Here is a 19,934-nt window from a genome sequence, read left to right as displayed (position 1 = left end):
CTCCCCGTGCCTGCGTGGGTTTCCTCCGGCTACTCCGGTTTCCTCCCACAGTCCAAAGACATGCAGGTTAGGCTGATTGGAGAGTCTAAATTGCCTGTGGGTATGAGTGTGTGAGTGAATGGTGTGTGTGCCCTGCGATGGACTGGCGACCTGTCCAGGGTGTATTCCTGCCTTTCGCCCAATGTATGCTGGGATAGGCTCCAGCTACCCTGCGACCCTGTTTAGGAAAAGCGGGCTAGGATAATGAATGAATGAAATACAAACAATTTACACCAAGTCAGATAGAATTGGCAGCAGAATTCAATTCAGTTGTTATTGTTATTGTTAATTTAATAGTTATTTTTGCTCATCCTCACCCAGCATCTACAAATACTTCCCCATTGAGCCGTTCTGTGTCATATCCTGTAGCGTAGTGGTTAAGGTACATGACTGGAACCCGCAAGCTCGGTGCTTCGGCAGCTGAATTGGTAAATGACTGGCATTTATATAGCGCCTTTATCCAAAGCGCTGTACAATTGATGCTTCTCATTCACCCATTCACACACACACACACACACACACACACACTCACACACCAACGGCGATTGGCTGCCATGCAAGGCAGCGAGCATTTGGGGGTTAGATGTCTTGTGCAGGGACACCTCAACACACCCAGGGCAGGATTGAACTGGCAACCCTCTGACTGCCAGATGACTGCTCTCACCGCCTAAGCCAGGGGTCGGCAACCCTGGTCCTGGAGAGCCGCAGGGCGTGCTGGCTTTCATTGTTACTTGGCATTAATTGATCAATGAAAGCCGTTGATTACACGGTTAACTCGCCTCACCTGGTTTCTTGGGTCTGAGTCGCTTGCTTATTTTAAGGTGGAGGCGAAAGCCAGCACACCCTGCGGCTCTCCAGGACCAGGGTTGCCGACCCCTGGCCTAAGCCAATGTCGCCCCAATCACACAGCCATTCTGTGTTATACCCTGATTAAGACCCTGCATGGTCCAAACCAGTTGGCTTTTTGTAAAACGGTTAACATGCCATTACAATAAAACATCTTTCCATTCTCCTGCGCCCGCATCTGAAGTTTCAAGTAAGCCAAACCAGCTACTCCCCCTTACCAATTAAAGTAAAATTTCATCTCTTCAGAGATCCTGTCACAACGAGATGCTCTTCACAGGAAGTGGGAAGAACATGCACTTAAGGGACTGAGTATCGCACTGCAGGAGCTGCACATAAACCCATCTGCTAAATGAGTCTAATGAAGTTACGTAACGCGCGGTTCGACTGGGAGGAAGTCGAGAAAAACGTCTCCCCCCGGCGGTCTCGATATTGCTTCCTCCCCGTGTTCCCGCACATCGCATGAACGCTTACGCCAAACAGACACAATACACAAACTACCGCACGACGGTCATGATTACGATATCGCAATTTCCTCACATAACGACACGTCAACTCAATAGCCCATTTAGTTTCATCGGTGATCACAGTTCAGCTTTTAGCGCACACTCTCGTTCCAAACGAGAACATTTTTGCAATACAAAGCAATTGAATTAACAATTTTAACTTTATTCTCTCTGTGGCTTGTTATTTTCTTTTCCCTACAACGCAGTTATTTTTTCACCTGCAGGACAGGAAACCCACAGCAAAACTGAGTCTATAAACTGAGTTGGAGCCCAAGATTATTTGTAATTAATAAGTATCGTACAAGCATGTATAGATGATTGAAATTATTTTTCCCGTATCGATAAATAAATAATAAATACAAACAATTTATACCGCTAGATATTTACTGAAGCAGTTCTGGTTTATGAAGCCCAAAGTATGGAATTTGAATTTTCAGGATTTTGCAGCAACATCTAATCTATTCTTAATCAGTCCAATAACATTTTTGGTAACAGCTGCATATTCCAGAGAGAGCCAGTACTGGTGTACACAGGTGAAGAAAATAATAATAACCACAGCCACAATAACTGTTTTGAATAATTTGTCTACTGGGGTCCCCAACCCTGGTCCTGGAGACCCACAGGGTCAGCTGGGGTCCCAAACCCTGGTCCTGGAGACCCACAGGGTCAGCTGGGGTCCCAAACACTGGTCCTGGAAACCCACAGGGTCAGCTGGGGTCCCAAACACTGGTCCTGGAGACCCACAGGTTCAGCTGGGGTCCCAAACACTGGTCCTGGAGACCCACAGGGTGGGTTGGGGTCCCAAACACTGGTCCTGGAGACCCACAGGGTAGGTTGGGGTCCCAAACACTGGTCCTGGAGACCCACAGGGTCAGCTGGGGTCCCAAACACTGGTCCTGGAGACCCACAGGGTCAGCTGGGGTCCCAAACACTGGTTCTGGAGACCCACAGGGTCAGCTGGGGTCCCAAACACTGGTCCTGGAGACCCACAGGGTGGGGTGGGGTCCCAAACACTGGTCCTGGAGACCCACAGGGTCAGCTGGGGTCCCAAACACTGGTCCTGGAGAGCGTCAGGGACTACTGGGGTTCGCAAGCTGGGTCCTGTTTTGCGTCCATGGCCTAGAGTGCATGTCACGCTGTCTTAAAGCTGGTTTTGAACATCCCACAGGTCTGCTTCTACACATTCAGGCTCCCCTGAGGTCCTCGCTGATCCCACTCCGGAAAACCCAAATCCCCTGTGAAGGCTATTTCAGTCACCCGTTACTCCGACCACCAGCGGAGCTCCTGTTCCCTGCCAGAGGCGCCAACGTAACGGATCAGGAGGCATGGAACATTCCCCTCTGCAATCTGCTCACAGATTCTACACCCCTAGTTTCACAACCGTCTCTGCCGGTGACAGCCTTGTGTAATTTGTCCTGTTCCGAGGGCCAGCTTCTCCTCACAGCCCGTCCTCTCAGCTCCTGCTCTCAGCTCCTCCTCTCAGCTCAGCTCCTCCTCAAAGCTCCTCTACTCAGCTCCTCCTCTCTGCTCAGCTCCTCCTCAAAGCTCCTCTACTCAGCTCCTCATCAAAGGTCCTGCTCTCAGCTCCTCCTCTCTGCTCAGCTCCTCCTCTCAGCTCAGCTCTTCTCAGCTCCTGCTCTCAGCTCCTGCTCTCAGCTCCTCCTCCTCTCAGCTCCTGCTCTCAGCTCCTCCTCCCCTCAGCTCCACCTCAAAGCTCCTCCGTATAGCTCCTCCTCTCAGCTCCTGCTCTCAGCTCCTGCTCTCAGCTCCTCCTCCTCTCAGCTCCTGCTCTCAGCTCCTCCTCCTCTCAGCTCCTTCTCTGAGCTCAGCTCCTGCTCTCAGCCTCCAGGGTTAGATTTTTTCATTTTATTTTCTTTTGAGAATTATGACCGCACTCTGGTTTATGGCCGCAGAATGAAACGGGGAAGCGGAGGACAGGAAGTGGCTCTTAGCGGGAGATGAAATGAGTCAGCACCCAGAGAACAGACGCACGCCGCGAACCAGGAGTAAAAATCACTCGCCGTAATTTTTGCTCTGCGGGGAGGAAGGAGGGGGCGGGGGGGGGGGCGATGTCGTTGTGATGGGATCTGCTCCCACAGAGGCACCAGCGTGAGAGTTTCTGCTGGAGGGATTTGGCAAGCAGGAAGTCCCCTGGGGGAGAAACCCTCCGGCTCCATGAACCCAAAATCCCATTCCGACTGTCTCCCTGTCCCAATCCCATTCCGACTGTCTCCCTGTCCCAATCCCATTCCGACTATTTCTCCATCCTGATCCAATTCCGACTCTCCTGGTTCTGATCCCATTCTGACTCCCCTGGTTCTGACGCTATTCCGACTCTCCTGGTTCTGATCCCATTCTGACTCTCCTGGTTCTGACGCTATTCCGACTCTCCTGGTTCTGATCCCATTCTGACTCCCCTGGTTCTGACGCTATTCCGACTCTCCTGGTTCTGATCCCATTCTGACTCTCCTGGTTCTGACGCTATTCCGACTCTCCTGGTTCTGATCCCATTCTGACTCCCCTGGTTCTGACGCTATTCCGACTCTCCTGGTTCTGATCCCGGCAGAAGCTGGCCTGGCGTTCCAGAGAAAAGGTGGCTGCATGTGGAGGCTTGGTCACATGTCCCCTCCCGACAGTCTGGAAACGTCCAATCAATGACCCTCACAGACGAGCAGGGAGGTCGAGGACAGGGGTCACAGACAAAAACCGGAATAATACACCTTTTTATTTAATATATATTATGGTTTTAAGTGCTATAAAACCGTATGGAATATTGTGAAATTACATGTTTTTTTTTTTTTTCGAGCAGCTGATGAAGGCAGTTTGAGACAGTCTCCCTCCACAGTGAACAACCAAGAGAACCAGGCTGGAAAAGGCCACCACATACATCATAAAAGCTTCCATTTTTTTTTACAAAATGAACATTGCAAATTCTGCTTTCCTTGAGTACATTCCAAAGTCCCACACAACACTGAACGGACGAGGACGTTCCAGGATGACCTGTGACACACGGAGCGCGTTCCTGGTTGTCTTCAGTACTGGCATAACTCAGTGGGGGGAATCACTCCGCAGACTGTTCTTAGACTGGGTTTAACGAGCCGTTTTTGGATCGTCACACCTCCGATGTCTGCACTGATCGACCAATCGAAGCGTGCAACTCTGGTCACATGTGCAGACTTTCACTGCATGTCTGACGTGACATATTGATCCCGCTACACCGATTTGGAAACATTTGATCGATGCGACCCCCCCTCCACTTTCCCGCTACCCAGCTGAATGCTGGGATATCGCTGGAGCTGCTCCATGACAGAGGTTGGTTTTGCGCTATCGATCGAGGCAGACACAATACTGACTGAAAGCACATACCAGAAATAATTCTCATTAAAAAAACATTTCCCCATAAACAATGATGGAGTCTTATAACGGTAGGAACGTCTGCAGAGCAAGTTGAATGCAGATCAAAGACAGGTGGCCAATTTGTCGCCATTAAGGAGAAACTGTAAACTTGAACACATACCACAAACAAGAACGATATAAATAATTCTGCTATAAGTATTTCATATAAATGTACAATATTACGCAGTTGCATCAATAATATTCAGGGACATTAGTCCATCAGTAATATTCCTTCAGAACGATGATTAAATTACATATACCCTATACTGCATATGACTAACATGTCATGTGAAATGAGTTTAGGCACAGCCCATAGTCCCTAGGTACTTACATGTGGCTCTCCTTCAGTCATGTTCCTGGTGGTCCTTTCTGCCTGATACCCCTTGTATCCAGGTTAAAAATCCAACCAGTCTCTGATCAAAAACATCCATTCAAACCATTTCATTTACCTCAAATTGTTTTAATTAATTGACCACATCTCCGCGATTTCCACATTTAGGACTTCACTGATGTCGGCTAACGGGTCCGTGAATGAACCCATTAGAATTAATCTCCTCTTTCAAATGGAATCACTTCACGCAGACCACGACATCAAAATAAAAGTGTCTTCCGAGAACCTATCTGGACTAATAAAAAAAAAGTGCCGGAATGAATTTGGAATAATATCTGATTGTGATATAATGTGGCGTTAACAGGGCATATCATCCATCATTAGGCGTTGAGGGTTTCTAATTAAAATGAAATCAATTAACGGCTTGTTATGCTTCACAGTTGTGGCTGTGACGGTAGTAGGGTACTGCGTGACTCGGCATGCGACAAAAATGGGTGGAGGAACGTATGCTATTGGTCGCTCGCTTGATCTCGTCCAATCATTCTGCTTTGCGGTGGAGGGAACCGGCCTTCCATTGGTTCAGTCAAGTCGGTCATTAAGAGTTCATTATAGCTCCACCCATTCTGGGGCCCATCCAAGTCACTGACCTGTCGTTACTCTCACCATCGGAGAGAGACTCACCCCTGACTCACTGCTGACCGACCCCTGATTCACCCCTGACTCACCCCTGACTCACCCCTGATTCACCGCTGATTCACCGCTGACTCACCCGACTCACCCCTGATTCACCCCTAACTCACCCCTGATCCATCGCTGACCCACCCCGACTCACCGCTGACTCACCCCTGACTCACCGCTGACTCGCCGCTGATCCACCCCTGACTCACCCCTAACTCACCGCTGACTCACCCCTGAATGGGCACCCAGCTCTATAAATGCAAAATTTGCATTGGACAACTCAAGACAATATTCACAGAGAGCTTCTTTATTTATTTATTTTTTTACTGCTTCCGTAACGGTCGCGGCCTTTGTATTTTATGTAAATGCGCTTTTGAGAGTCTGAATCTAAACAGGCACTTGAAGGACGGCTGAAGAGGCACTGGGCCTGAGCGGCTTCAGAAGGCCCATATACGACTGCGCCCGTATAAGAATGGCCCATTAGAGCACAACAAGGCACGACGTGGTCTCAAAGCCAGCGGGGGGGGTGTGTGGTCAAAGAACAGAGATTCGGGACCACTTCACAGGGTCCAGTCCGAAATCAGACAGGGGAGAGCTCACTGGGGCTCTGTTCAATGGACACTGACGCTTCAACGTCTTCCACAGAGCTAAGGAGTCTCATAGAACCTATCTGTCCTGGTTGTAGAGAACCTATTCGATCAGGGGCGTCCAGTCTTATCCGGAAAGGGCCGGTGTGTGTGTGTGCAGGTTGTTGTTTTAGCACAGGACTAAGACAGCTGATTCTACTCATCAAGGTCTTGATTAAAGACCACGATTAGTTCATTAGTATAATCAGGTGTGTTACTGCTGGGTTAAAAACCTGCACCCACGCCGGCCCTTTTAGGATAAGATTGGACACCTCTGTATTAGATCCTCCTCTGTTTTTTAATTGGCTTGTAGCACTTTAAAGGACTAGTTTCCTTTCTGCAGAGGTTGGGGGATCTAATAGTGTCTATCCAAACAGTTACTGATCGATGCCATATGATCAACATGAATGATCTCCACTTTCCTCCCCATTTGTGCATTATTTCTTTTGTGTGTTTTTATAATATTCATGAGCTACACTTCCTAATATGAACGCATATGACCTTCCAGCATGTTCTGTGGAGACAGGACAGATTACAGTCTTTACCATCATGATGATCGCCTTGATGATCGATGGTTATTATGATTATTATGACTATGATTATGATTATGATTATTATTCATAGTAGTAGTAGTAGTGGGTGTTATCAGTGGTATAGTAGTTTAAATATTTTTATTGACCATTGTGTTGTAATCATAATTAATACATACAGTATTAATTATTAATACACTTTTTGCACATTTTATTGTGTTGCAGATTTAATTCAAAATGGTTAAAATTGCCATTTTTTGCCCATGAATCTACACTCAATAGTCCATAATGACAAAGTGAAAACATGTTTTTAGAAAAGTCGCAATTTTATGAAAAATCTAAAACTGAATCAAAAAGCCACAGTTTGCCAGGGATCCCGACGAGCATCTAAAAAACCGTCTGGGCGGAAAAGTGTCCAAGTTTGCTCAGTGCACTAAATATAATTGGATGTCAGTGGTGCAGCTTTCAGGAGATGTGAAAATGCATTATCCACACTTGATCTGCATCAGCATGATGGCGATGACCACCAGTCCCTCAGAAGAACCGGGGTGCTAATGAGAGATCTTTCATCTTATAAAGGCTAATCCTGCCCACAGCGCCGGGAGGGACGCCATCAATTATGCATGTGGCAAAACAAAACTTTAATGTCTCTCCTTACGTAATCAAAAAAAAAAAACATCTCGTTATGCCATCAAAACCGCCATCTCTCCCTTTCATGGAACACGTCAGTCAGCTAAAAAGGAGTAGGAGAAAAAAAAAGGAAAAGGAAAATCCTTTAGTCAGAATTAAAGTGCAATGAACAGCCTCTAAGTATACTGAAATGCGACGCACAGCAGAAACCCTCTTGAACCCTCCGAGAACTAGGTTTGTCTCCAAGATTCAGTGGTCAGTGGTCTAGAAGTCCATTGCTTTCAGTCACCAGCAGTGATTGTTACATCGAATCGCACATCTGGGACCTCACACCTTAAACAGCTAAATACAACAGAAAGTTAAGGTGAAGACAAAAGCCAGAACACCCTGGCTCTCCAGGACCAGGGTTGGGGACCCCAGCACACCCTGCGGCTGACCAGGACCAGGGTTGGGGACCCCAGCCCACCCTGCGGCTCTCCAGGATCAGGGTTGGGGACCCCAGCGCACCCTGTGGCTCTCCAGGACCAAGGTTGGGGACCCCAGCGCACCCTGTGGCTCTCCAGGACCAGGGTTGGGGACCCCAGCGCACCCTGCGGCTTTCCAGGACCAGGGTTGGGGACCCCAGCGCATCCTGCGGCTCCCCAGGACCAGGGTTGCGCAGCTCTGCCCTAGAACTTCCACTGTCTGGCCAAAGGGCGGCAAGTTCCATTCCTGGAGGAACCAACCTACCAGCGCGCGTGAGTAGGTTTTAATTTACACCCATTTCTCCGTCTCAATGAGCTAATTACCTGCGTACACTAATGGCAGTTCACCCGTAGAGTACTTCACAGTTAAACACTTTAACGCAGGGACACATTGCTGCGGCTGCCACTGATGGGATTGTTGATTCATTAGCTAAAAGGCGAGATCACATCAGTGGAGCCGATTGGGGCGACATTGGCTCAGGTGGTAAGAGCAGTCGTCTGGCAATCTCTGTCGCGAGGGTTGCCAGTTCAATCCCGCCACGTGTCCAAGTGTCCCTGAGCAAGCAACACCTAACCCCCAAGTGCTCCTGACAAACTGCTTGGTGCCTTGCATGGCAGCCAATCGCCAGAGGTGTGTGTGATTGTGTGTACGAACGAGAAGCATCAATTGTACTGCGCTTTTGGATAACGGCACTATACAAATGCAGACATTTACCATTTATATAATTATCGACAGAAATAGGCCTAGAATCCACAAACAGAAAACACCACTGGTCACAATCACTAACAATCCACTAACAATCCGCAATCACTAACAATCCGCTAACAATCCGCAATCACTAACAATCCACTAGCAATCCGCAATCACTAACAATCCATTAACAATCCGTAACCACTAATAATCCACTAGCAATCCACAATCACTAACAATCCTCACTGTGCCGTGCTTTCACAAGTGAACCCACAGTGTGACTCACCGATCTAAATCTGGGGTCTCAAACTCCCCTCCTTGAGGGCCTCTGTCTCTGCTGCTTTCGCTGATTCCCTTTCAATCAGCAGCCAATCTCAGCACTGGAAACAAGGTGTGCAGACTCCGCAGCCAATGAACTATTCAAATTAGGCACATTAGTGCAGGGGTGCATCGGAAACCAGCGGACAAGGTGGCCCTACAGGAGAAGGAGATCTCCGATCTAAAGAAAGGTCCTTTTTTTAGCATTCAGCAGATGTTCTTATCCAGAGTGATTGAACACCTTTTATTCAGCTGGATGTTTTGACTGATTTCAGGTTAAATGCCGTACAACAGCAAACGCCCCAGCTGGGTACCAAACCTCATTTCCCTCATGAATAGGGCTATACCGCCCTCCCAACAGAGGTGATGATGATGATGATGGTGATGATGATGAAGATGCAGGTGCAGTAGGTGATGTTGCCCAGCCACTATGGAAACCACAGCTCACGCCGAACCCTCCCTTAACCCCGCTAAGGTGTGAGGTCACAAATACGCGATTGAAAAATGTTCTGAACTGAACATTCTAACGCTGATGTAACAATCACTGCCGGTGAGACTCCAAAGGGTTAAATCCAGCCGCAGACACAGGCGTGACCCTGCTGCCAATCAGCCAGGAAGCAGACCCTGATTTGTTGCCAGGTTACCGTACGTCAATAACGATATAATATCGGTAGTGTGACATGATCAAGCACCATTGACTGCCCAGGAGTGCCCAGGAAAGCCCTTGCTAACAGCGCTCACAGATAGAGAGATTATAGAGTGACATGTTTTCACACAGGCTGTGCAAATTACGGACTGGGAGAGCATCATCCTCGATACGTTGATAGAGAGACATACTCATAGGCAGGCAGATGGGGGATAAACAGAAAAATAGACACTCATGCAGACAGACACACAGACAGCCTGACAAACAGACAGGCACACAGACAGTGTGACAGACAGACAGACAGATATATTTTCCTGCAGAGGAGATCTGTTCTGTCCTTGCACTTGGTCTGTGGGGTCAGGACGGGGCAGTCTGGAGGAGGGGAGTTAGCAGCGGTCACACCTGCTGCCAGGTGTCCAGACTGTAGGAAGCGCAGTAACAGCCATGGATCCCAGCTGAGGGTGAAGCTCAGGCTAATCGCTAGCAGAAAGGGTCAGGCTGATTGGCTGTAGCAAAATGCTAACCGGGAGGGTGAGGCTACTGTAGCCCAACACAAGGATAAGGCTAGGTGCCAACAGGATTAATTTCCTGTTGTGTACCACATTGGAGCATGCCAGTGCAAACCGCGCGGTGGCCCAAGGTCTTTCTACGAGACAGACATGATGCACGCCCACGCGCAAGACACAAAACAAACTGCACATGCACACACACACACACACACATACACATACACATACACCGCCTGCCAAACACACGCATCACGTGCACGTGCGGTGGAACAGAAGCGCACGCATGGCACGCGCCCCGTAAACACCCGCATACACACCATGCAGATTAAAACCATGCACAGATACGTGCGCGCATGTATGTATGGGCACACCTGCAGGCACACACACACACACACACACACACACACACACAGGCGCGGGGTGTGTTCACAGAGCGGAACTTCCCAGCTTAAAAAAAAACAAAAACAGCTCAAGCTAGGTTTTGAAACAGCTGGTAGCTGGTTGACCAGTTCAGACCAGCTCCATACTCAACATACTCAACATGGTTTGACCGAAGTTTTTCTTTGAAACAGCTGGTAGCTGGCAGTTTCAGGCTGGTCATAGCTGGATTGTACACCCAGGTGGACACATTTAAAAAAACCATAATAATAATAATAATAATTTCTCTCAAGAGAAAGTCATTTATACGATTAAAACGGTCTCACAGCTCTCTCAGTGGGGTTTACCGACAGCACTGCAGCGAACAGTGAGCAAGGGATAATCCATAACAAACCTGTCCAATATTTCATGGATAATTGTTGTACTCAGGGCTAGAACTGACCCAGAAAATTGGTTCAGAACTACAAAAGTAGACAAAATGCCAATAGTGCTACAGGCATCGTGCCACCGCGACCATACTTCCAGTGTAATTTATTATTATTATTATTATTATTATTATTACTGAACATGAACGTGTTTCGCTGGCTCCGTACTTTACAGTCATTCGTGCTTTGTCAGGAGCAGGAGCAATTTTTGAGCACTGACGTAAGTAAAGTAACATGGTAACTCCTTTCCAGGGAAAAACTTGAATTGTGCGCATACATTTACAAGTTTTCGTTTGGAGCCATTTGTGATTGCGCGGATTAAACCGTGCCTGTCAACACATAACATTACATTAGCCACAAAAACCTAAAAGCGTAAGTAAGAACTCTTGAATTACATCGTTAAACAACCGATTAGAAGACAGTCGGAACGCATTTTCAAACCAGTAGCCTTTTTTACGCACAGATATGTACTATAATATAATAATAATTTTCTTGTTTGATGAAAAAAGCCAAGCATGCATTTCAAAAAACGTTAAAAATACGTTTTTGTAGTACCGAATATCAAGCTTATTTTGAAAAGCAGGCGAACGACTTCAGAACCGGGCAGAAGGCACTCATTGCATTGCACGGGATATTTCTGCATTTTTCCGCATTTTTTCCACAGCCCCACTAAACGACAAAACAGACGGGGGAGAAGGGTTATATTAGGCTACCTTTGATTCCTGTTGGCTGATGCTGGACGACGGTGATTTAGGCAACTCGAGCTGCTCCCGTTCGTTCTCTTTACCGACGCTGTTCTCCGGGATCACGTTTGCCGGTGGAATCATATTTCATCTGTTTGTTTGTTTGTTTGTTTCGTTGACTTCTTTCTTTTTTTAAATCGGCGTCGCCGACCGTCTCGCCTCTTCTGTCGCGTAGGCTGCTCCCCGCACTGTCTGGTGGTCTACGCTTTTCTTACATGTTGCTTCTGTGAAAGACCACTGTCAGAGAGCACCCAACTTAGTACACGAGTGCCCCGCGATGTCTGTTTTTAGCAGCAGGTTGTTGACAAGCTCCGTGCAGAGGATGCAAAAGAAACACTATCCGAAAGTTATAAACAAAAACTTGACTAATGAAAACAACGTAAACAGTGAGGAGACATTAATCTTGAAATTTGTAATCATGTGTCTTCATCAAGGAAAAAAAAATCCTTTTACTTTTCCGTACTTTCCGTACACGCGTGGACCAGCCCGCCAGTTAGCCTATCGCGCTAGGCGCGATATGAGCTTGTGGTATCGTGATAAGGATAGCGATTTGAGCAGATCAGATAGCTGCGACAGTCACTTTGTCAGTAGGCGTGTGGGAGGGTGCGCGTGTGATGGTTTTGGGAGGAGTTTCGCCTCGACAAGACTGGCAGGGCTTTGAAAGCACTTCGGACATTCGATTCAACCACTGCTTGCGTAACTCATTCCTGGAGTTATGCAGTCAAGATCGCCAATTACACTTTGTTATTATGACTAAGTCTGTGATATTGGGATCTAATTCGGCTTTTGTTTTGCCATTTTTACTGTTTAATGTGTCTAAGGTGTGTGTGTGTGTGTGTGTGTGTGTGTGTGTGTGTGTGTGTGTGTGTTTGAATTACCACCGATCATGATTAGGATAACCGGGTCGTTTTTAAACCCGAAAGGATATAAATAATATAAACTGTGGGCTCCAGCCTTGGAAGTCCTTCGGCACGCGGCCACGCCCACACTGACATAAACACTCCCAACAGTGGAATACTAGCAGTCCGTGAACGTTAGAAAGTGCGTCAGGCCACAGACGTACATAAACACCCACAACGCCCATTATGAAGCATAATCACTTCTAAATGACGTACCGGCACGGACTGGAAATGGCTATTAAGAAGAAGGGAGGCGGGTGGGGTTGGCGCAGGACTGCAATTAAGGTTCACTAATAACGCTAACGCGACCGGAGCGCCTATTGATTGACTGGTCGAAAGACCAAAAACAGTGAAAGCATTTCAAACAGCACACTCTGACATAACTAATGGTTTTATCGGGAATATTCAGCTTGTACTTCCATTTCAGGGAAATAGCGATCTTCAGCTTCAACATCTTCAACATGCGCATGCTCAATTAGACAAATCAGCTGAACCTGCATCTAAGGAAATTTGACATAATGATACTGTGTGTTAAACATGGATGGTACAGTCTTAAGATCATACTTAAGTATGTGCCAGCTGGATAGCTGAGTAGAGAGTTTGTGTTTTGTTGTGTGTTCCAGACAGTGTATCATATGTGTGTGCAGTAACCTATATGTGTATGTGTGTGTTTGCTTGTGTGTGTGTGTGTGTGTGTGTGTGTGTGTGTGTGCTGATACTGAACTATGATAATCACTAAGATATGTTTGCATCCAGTGGCAAAATGTGATGTGATAGCATGATATCACGATGCCACGCTACCACCACTGGTTGTTAGGATAAGACCTTCTAGCAGTTGATGTCTAATGGTTTTTTTCAGGCTTTTGACCTTTTAGCGCAGTAGTATAGTCAATCCACTCCACTTTAATTAAACCACGGGAGCTCACATTTAACAGAAAATAATGGGAGGATTCTCACCAATAATCTGTCTGTTGCTAAATGGCCAGTAAATCTGACTGTGCTCCCTGGGCCAAATGAGCACATTGAGGTCCAGGATTTCATCATTTTAAAGGTACAACAGGTAATTTCGGACTTCTAACGGTCAAGAGAGGAATTGCAGCAACAAACACCCTCAAACCATAACACTGTTTATCCCTCCCCCTTCTCTCTGAACGCGCTGATTGCGAGCTTGAATTATTGTACAGCTGCACAATGTTTTGGTACAGGGTGTCGGTCCATCAACGGTTATATTTTGAAACCCGAATTGTAAGGACTACAAACACAGGCAGAGAGTGAGTCAACATGTCAGTGAGGCTTTTTCAACGAAAAACAAGTGGTCTTGTAACAGTGTTTTAATACAAAAATCTTACCTACCAAAAATGCGCAGTAATGCAGTTTGTGGCGTCTGAGCATTAGCGGTTCTGAATGAGGACAGCGAAAGGTAAACTAAAAATGAAGCCATTTACACATACACTGATAATAATTCATGAACACCTTTTTGTGAAATTATTTGCGGTGTAAAACGTTTATTCATTTTGCATTAAGCTGCTGTTTTACATAAAGTCTCACTGCATCATCACACACACACACACACACACACACACACACACACACACACTCACACACACACACACACACACACACTCACACACACACACACACACACACACACACACACACACACACACACACACACACACACACACACACACACCAGTGCTGAATTTTGTCTTGGCAGAATAATCTTGTTTTTCATCATATTGGGATTGAGTTGATGGATAGTCAACCTTATAGTGATAATTATTATTATCATCATCGACATCTTGCGTCGTTTATCGTCAGTATCATCATCATCCTCATTATTATCAGTGTGATCATCGTCAGCGTCAATAGCATCATCATCTTCATCATTGTCAGCATCATCATCTTCATCATCAGGGCACATTTCATCCCCTGAGTAATTTACCCCTCTCTGCTTTTAAGGGACAGAGCCTATGAATGCCAACGTCACCTCACCCCCCCCCCCCCCCCAGGGCAACCCCAGTGGACACCAGAGGTATTACCAGTTCATTAAACCTCTGATACCAACAAGCACATTTCTCCATTGAAGTCTGTTCAAAACTGCATTTAAAAACAATAGTGGATAGTTACATATTATAATAATATGCTGTTTAGCTGACGCATTTATCATTTAATGACTTACAGTCGATAAGACTAAACAGGAGATAATACCCCATGGAGCAATGCGGGGACATCTGCATGCTTTTATGCATTTGGTTGCTGCCACGTGATTGGCTGATTAGATATTTGCATGAACATGCCGGTCGGTGTACAGGTCTACCTAATAAAGTGCTCATTGAGTGTACAGTGTATCTCAATGGCAGAAGCAACAGCTGTGGGAGAGGAGGAGCACAGTCTGCTCACACAGACCAGGTGGGCTGTTTGCCCCTCAGACTTTAACTCTAACTGCGTTCATAGTGCGACCTGGCTGGGCTCCAGACGGGAGGTGAGACTCCTCTATCCCTGTCGAAGCAGTCCTATCTGGGCTGTTCGCACATGCACTCACCCTCCCTCCCTCCATCTGCTCAAACCAGAAAACCTGAGGTAAAGAAGTGTGGTGGCATGGAATTAATTAACGTGTTAATATGCAGGTACACCGGCAAGCACACACACACACACATGCATGTGTACACAGGCATGCACACGCACACGCATGTATGCGCACACACACACACACACACGCTCATATACACATACACACAGAATTTTGGAGTGGTTCATCTTTTGCTGAAAAAAAAAATCCTGTAAATTGTGTTTCCGCTACCTGCCGAAAATGTGACATTCACACCTTTTGAGTATCACACTGCAGCAGAGAGACACCAACACAACACCTGGGAATAGATCAATATAAAATGAGAGAGAGAGAGAGAGAGAGGGAGAGTGAGCGAGAGATGGGGAGGGAGAGAGAGAGAGGGTGAGAGAGTGAGCAAGAGACGGGGAGGGAGAGGGAGAGAGAGAGAGAGTGAGCGAGAAAGAGAGGGAGGGAGGGAGTGAGCTAGAGATGGGGAGGGAGTGAGAGAGGGAGGGTGAGTGAGAAAGAGAGAGAGAGGGAGAGTGAGCGAGAAATGGGGAGGGAGAGAGAGAGGGTGAGAGAGTGAGCAAGAGACGGGGAGGGAGAGGGAGAGAGAGAGAGTGAGCGAGAAAGAGAGGGAGGGAGAGAGTGAGCTAGAGATGGGGAGGGAGTGAGAGAGGGAGGGTGAGTGAGAAAGAGAGAGAGGGTGAGAGAGTGAGCAAGAGACGGGGAGGGAGAGGGAGAGAGAGAGAGTGAGCGAGAGACGGGGAGGGAGAGGGAGAGAGCGAGGGTGAGCGAGAAAGAGAGGGAGGGAGAGAGTGAGCTAGAGATGGGGAGGGAGAGAGAGAGAGGGAGGGTGAGTGAGACAGAGAGAGGGAGGGAGAGACGAGGAGGGAGAGAGAGAGAGGGAGGGTGAGTGAGAAAGGGAGGGAGGGAGAGAGAGAGAGGGAGAGAGAGGGTGAGCGAGAGAGCGATGGGGGGCAGGGAGAAAGCGACAGAGAGAGATAGAAAGAGCGGTGGAGGGTGTGAAAGAGGGAGAGAGGCAGAGAAGGAAAGAGAGAGAGAAAAGGGAGTGAAATGCAGAGGGACAGAGAGAGAGAGGTTCGAAAAACACGAGTGAGAAGGAGAGAGAGAGAGGGGGAGTCAAAGAAGACAAAAGGACAGAGAGGGAGAGAGAGATGGAACGCTGTAATTTCCATTTTAGCGGCCGTCTGTAACTGAGCCCAGCGTGCGGCAGCGATGTGGGGCCCCCGTCCAGCAGAGACGGGCTAAATCATGCATGAGGCGGTCCTTTCACAGGGAGGGTCTGGGTAATGCTGGCCACGAGGGGACTGGAGGTGTGAATCTCGCTACGGCAACGAGCCCTGGGGGGGGGGGGGGTTAAACTAATTCATCCCTAATCAGTTAGCCTGCAGCGGTCGCCAGATATTAGTGGGGAGGGAAGGGGAAGGCACTCCCCCTCTAATGCATGTGACGAGTGATTTGCCTGCCCTGTCGGGTGTAAACATGGCAACCCTGTGTCGGGTCTTAGGGAAAAAAAAAGAGGGAAATCAGATTACATTACATTACATTACATTACATTGTGTGATTGAATTAATAAGGTACATGACTGACAGTTTGTAGTGGCCACTTCCGTCATGCACACCATTCGCAAGAAATCAGCGAGACTTTGAAATTCAGAAAAATAACTGAAGCTGTCTCAGGGTTTACTGAATCAAGTGTTTCACCAACTCTCTCCGGGGAATGTTTTTTTTGAATAATAGGTTGGTTTCCACCACTCCACAGAGAGTATTTCTCAAACTCATTAATTGATGTATTTATTTTCAACAGGTATGAGTTTATATCGGACCTGCATCCCTTTGTGGTGCAAGCAGGAGAAAGATGGAGAGTGTGTGAGCCAATTTTTGAACTGTTGTTCCTCATCACGCGCACGCACACACGCAAACACGCAAACATATGGATGCCCTCAACAGCTCGCAGCTGATAACAGGGTTTAGAGAGTCAAACTCATTTGTCAATGAACAGCAGAATAAGTGTGATACGTCTGTGTGAGGCTGAAAATGGAACATGTCAAAGATTCTGGAAAAAATGGCTCTCCGGCTGTTTCATTGGTCCTAACGTTGAAGTCTGTTCACAACACTTAGGATCATTCATTCATTCATTCATTCATTCATTATCCTCACCCGCTTATCCTGAACAGGGTCGCAGGGGGGCTGGAGCCTATCCCAGCATACATTGGGCAAAAGGCAGGAATACTCCCTGGACAGGTCACCAGTCCATCGCAGGGCACACACACCATTCACTCACACACTCATACCCACGGGCAATTTAGACTCTCCAATCAGCCTAACCTGCATATCTTTGGACTGTGGGAGGAAACCGGAGTACCCGGAGGAAACCCACGCAAACACGGGGACAACATGCAAACTCCACACAGAGAGGACCCGGCCAACCGGGATTCGAACCCAGGAACTCCTTGCGGTGAGGCGGCAGTGCTACCCACTGCACCATCCGTGCCGCCCACTTAGGATTATGTGAAATGTTTGTATCAGATTTATCAATTCTATTAAGATTCTATCAGATTTTTGTCAGGTATATTGTGTGAGGATCACATCCAAGCTTTTGAAATGAAGCTGGGACCATTTCTTCACTTGAACTACGTGCTGGGAATGCCCTTAATAAAGGTCTCCACATACTGTTAGTGTGTGAGTGTGTGTGTGAGTGAGTGTGTGTGTATGTGTGTGTGAATGTGTGTGCGTGTGTGTGTGTGAGTGAGTGAGTGAGTGAGTGAGTGAGTGAGTGAGTGAGAGAGAGTGTATGAGTGTGTGTCTGTCTGTGTCTGTGTGTATGTGTGTGAGTGTGTATGTGTGTGTGTGTGTGTGTGTGTGTGTGTAGGCCTATAGCTATGCTCAGTCCTCACAGTTGTCTTTGTATTCTGAATAACACGCCAAGGTGAAATGTTCATGCATGTTTCTCATGACTGCAAACAGGACCGCTATTCAACCCGAACGCAATCATCATCGAGCTTGCTGTGGTTTCCTTGAACCTGGTTGTCTGCAGAAGGCACGTGTCAGGGTGGAAGCCGGAGCGCTTGCTGTGAGCAGGACTGGCTTAATGGATTCTTTGCCCAGACTCTTGAGCTGAAATGAAGTCGACTAAATGCAGCCTTTTGAGTGTCAGCGCATGTTTAGCTGTTTGAATGGAAATAAAGCTTTGCCTCTCTCTGTCAGTGATGGGACAGTCTCTATAGGTATAGCTCATTGTTGTTGTGAAAGAGGATGGTGGGGGGCTGGGGGGGTCTGCTATGTCAGCCACATGAAGCTGAATTCAGGAAGCTGAATCACGGGATCACTGGCCTGGAGATTTTTGGGGGCAGATTGACCTTTCATCTTTGGAATCTCATTTATTGTTGCCTGTGGGGGCTCACCATTAGCCCGTGTCTGTGTGTGCTCGTGTGTGTGTTTGTGTGTGTCTGTGTACGTTTGTGTGTGTGTGTGTGTGTGTGTGCTCGTGTGTGTGTGTGTGTGTGTGTGTGTGTATTTGCGTGTACTGTCCTAACAGACACTCCCAAGAGTGCAGGTTAATGCCATTGGATTACCCGTTGTGTACTCGATATAAAAAAAAACCCCCCACACAGAACAGCCAGAAGTGCTGAATTATGGACGAGCTGTCGATGCGCATCGGGGGAAGGGGGGTTCGTCACATTCTGAGTGTGACGCTGCCGAGGCCTCCAGCTGTCAGTCACACGGAGTCTGCGCTGGTTACGGATGAAAATAAATGTGTGGAGTCTGCTGAGATCTAATAATATTTCAGTGGCTGTACATGAGATATTGAGGGAAACAAAGCAACAATGGAAAAGCTTAAAAGGTAAGCTTCAGCTCATCTCCAGTGTGCCGCGTCAATAACCTTGATACAGACATATTACGGGGGAAATACTGACAAGATCAATGGCGATTCAGTACCACACAATGTCATAGAGGATGCATCTCACTAGACATAGGAGCTGTGAGAATGGTAATGCAGTAGTAATAAACAAGAAACGTAATGAATGGATAACATAGAAATAACAGGTATTAGGTGTGTGTGTGTGTATGTGTGTGAGCACATAGGCATGCTTGTGAGAGAGTGTGTGTGTGTATGTGTGTGAGCACATAGGCGTGCTTGTGAGAGTGTGTGTGTGTGTGTGTGTATGTGTGTGAGCACATAGGCGTGCTTGTGAGAGAGTGTGTGTGTGTGTATGTGTGTGAGCACATAGGCGTGCTTGGGAGAGTGTGTGTCTGTGTGTGTGTGTGTGAGTGAACACGTGTGCTTGTATGTGAGAGTGTGTGCGTGCACACACGTATGTGTATGTGTGTGTGTGTTTGGGTGTTTTGTGTACGTGTGTATGTGTCGGTGAGTGTGTGAGCATTTGTGTGTATGTGTGTGTGTGCATACATTTATGTGTGCATGCGTGTGTGTGTGAACGTTTATGTGTGCACGCGTGTGTGTACGTTTACGTGTGCACGCGTGTGTGTGCGTGTGTATGTTTATGTGTGCGTGCGTGTGCGTGCGTGTCCGTTTATGTGTGCACGCGTGTGTATCTTTGTTGACGAGTTGCTCTGAGCCACACATTGCTGCTCCAAGGCTACAGCGAGTTTCTGCCGTTAAGTGGGAATCGAGTTTGGCCTTGGGCTGAATGGATGGCCTGTGCGCTGCGGCGGAGAGGCCATTTTCTCCACTGGGAGACGGTCA

The 19,934-nt window shown here is 47.4% G+C and overlaps 1 protein-coding gene across 2 annotated transcripts in view; it reads right to left on the bottom strand.

The window, feature by feature from the left end:
- Positions 1-12,288, bottom strand: part of stac (SH3 and cysteine rich domain) — a 54,842-nt gene extending 42,554 nt beyond the window's left edge. For both annotated transcript variants that reach the window (XM_061256037.1, XM_061256041.1), the window contains exon 1: positions 11,724-12,288. In XM_061256037.1, coding sequence (XP_061112021.1) covers positions 11,724-11,837 — 114 coding nt within the window. In that variant the 5' untranslated portion in view covers positions 11,838-12,288. The remainder of the gene's footprint in view (positions 1-11,723) is intronic.
- Between the last annotated feature and the right edge of the window lie 7,646 nt (positions 12,289-19,934).

Source organism: Conger conger, chromosome 1, assembly GCF_963514075.1.
Source record: "Conger conger chromosome 1, fConCon1.1, whole genome shotgun sequence".
In the NCBI taxonomy this organism is placed as follows: domain Eukaryota; kingdom Metazoa; phylum Chordata; class Actinopteri; order Anguilliformes; family Congridae; genus Conger; species Conger conger.
Note: the sequence above shows the minus strand (reverse complement) of the source record. Positions and strands in the feature narration are given on the sequence as shown.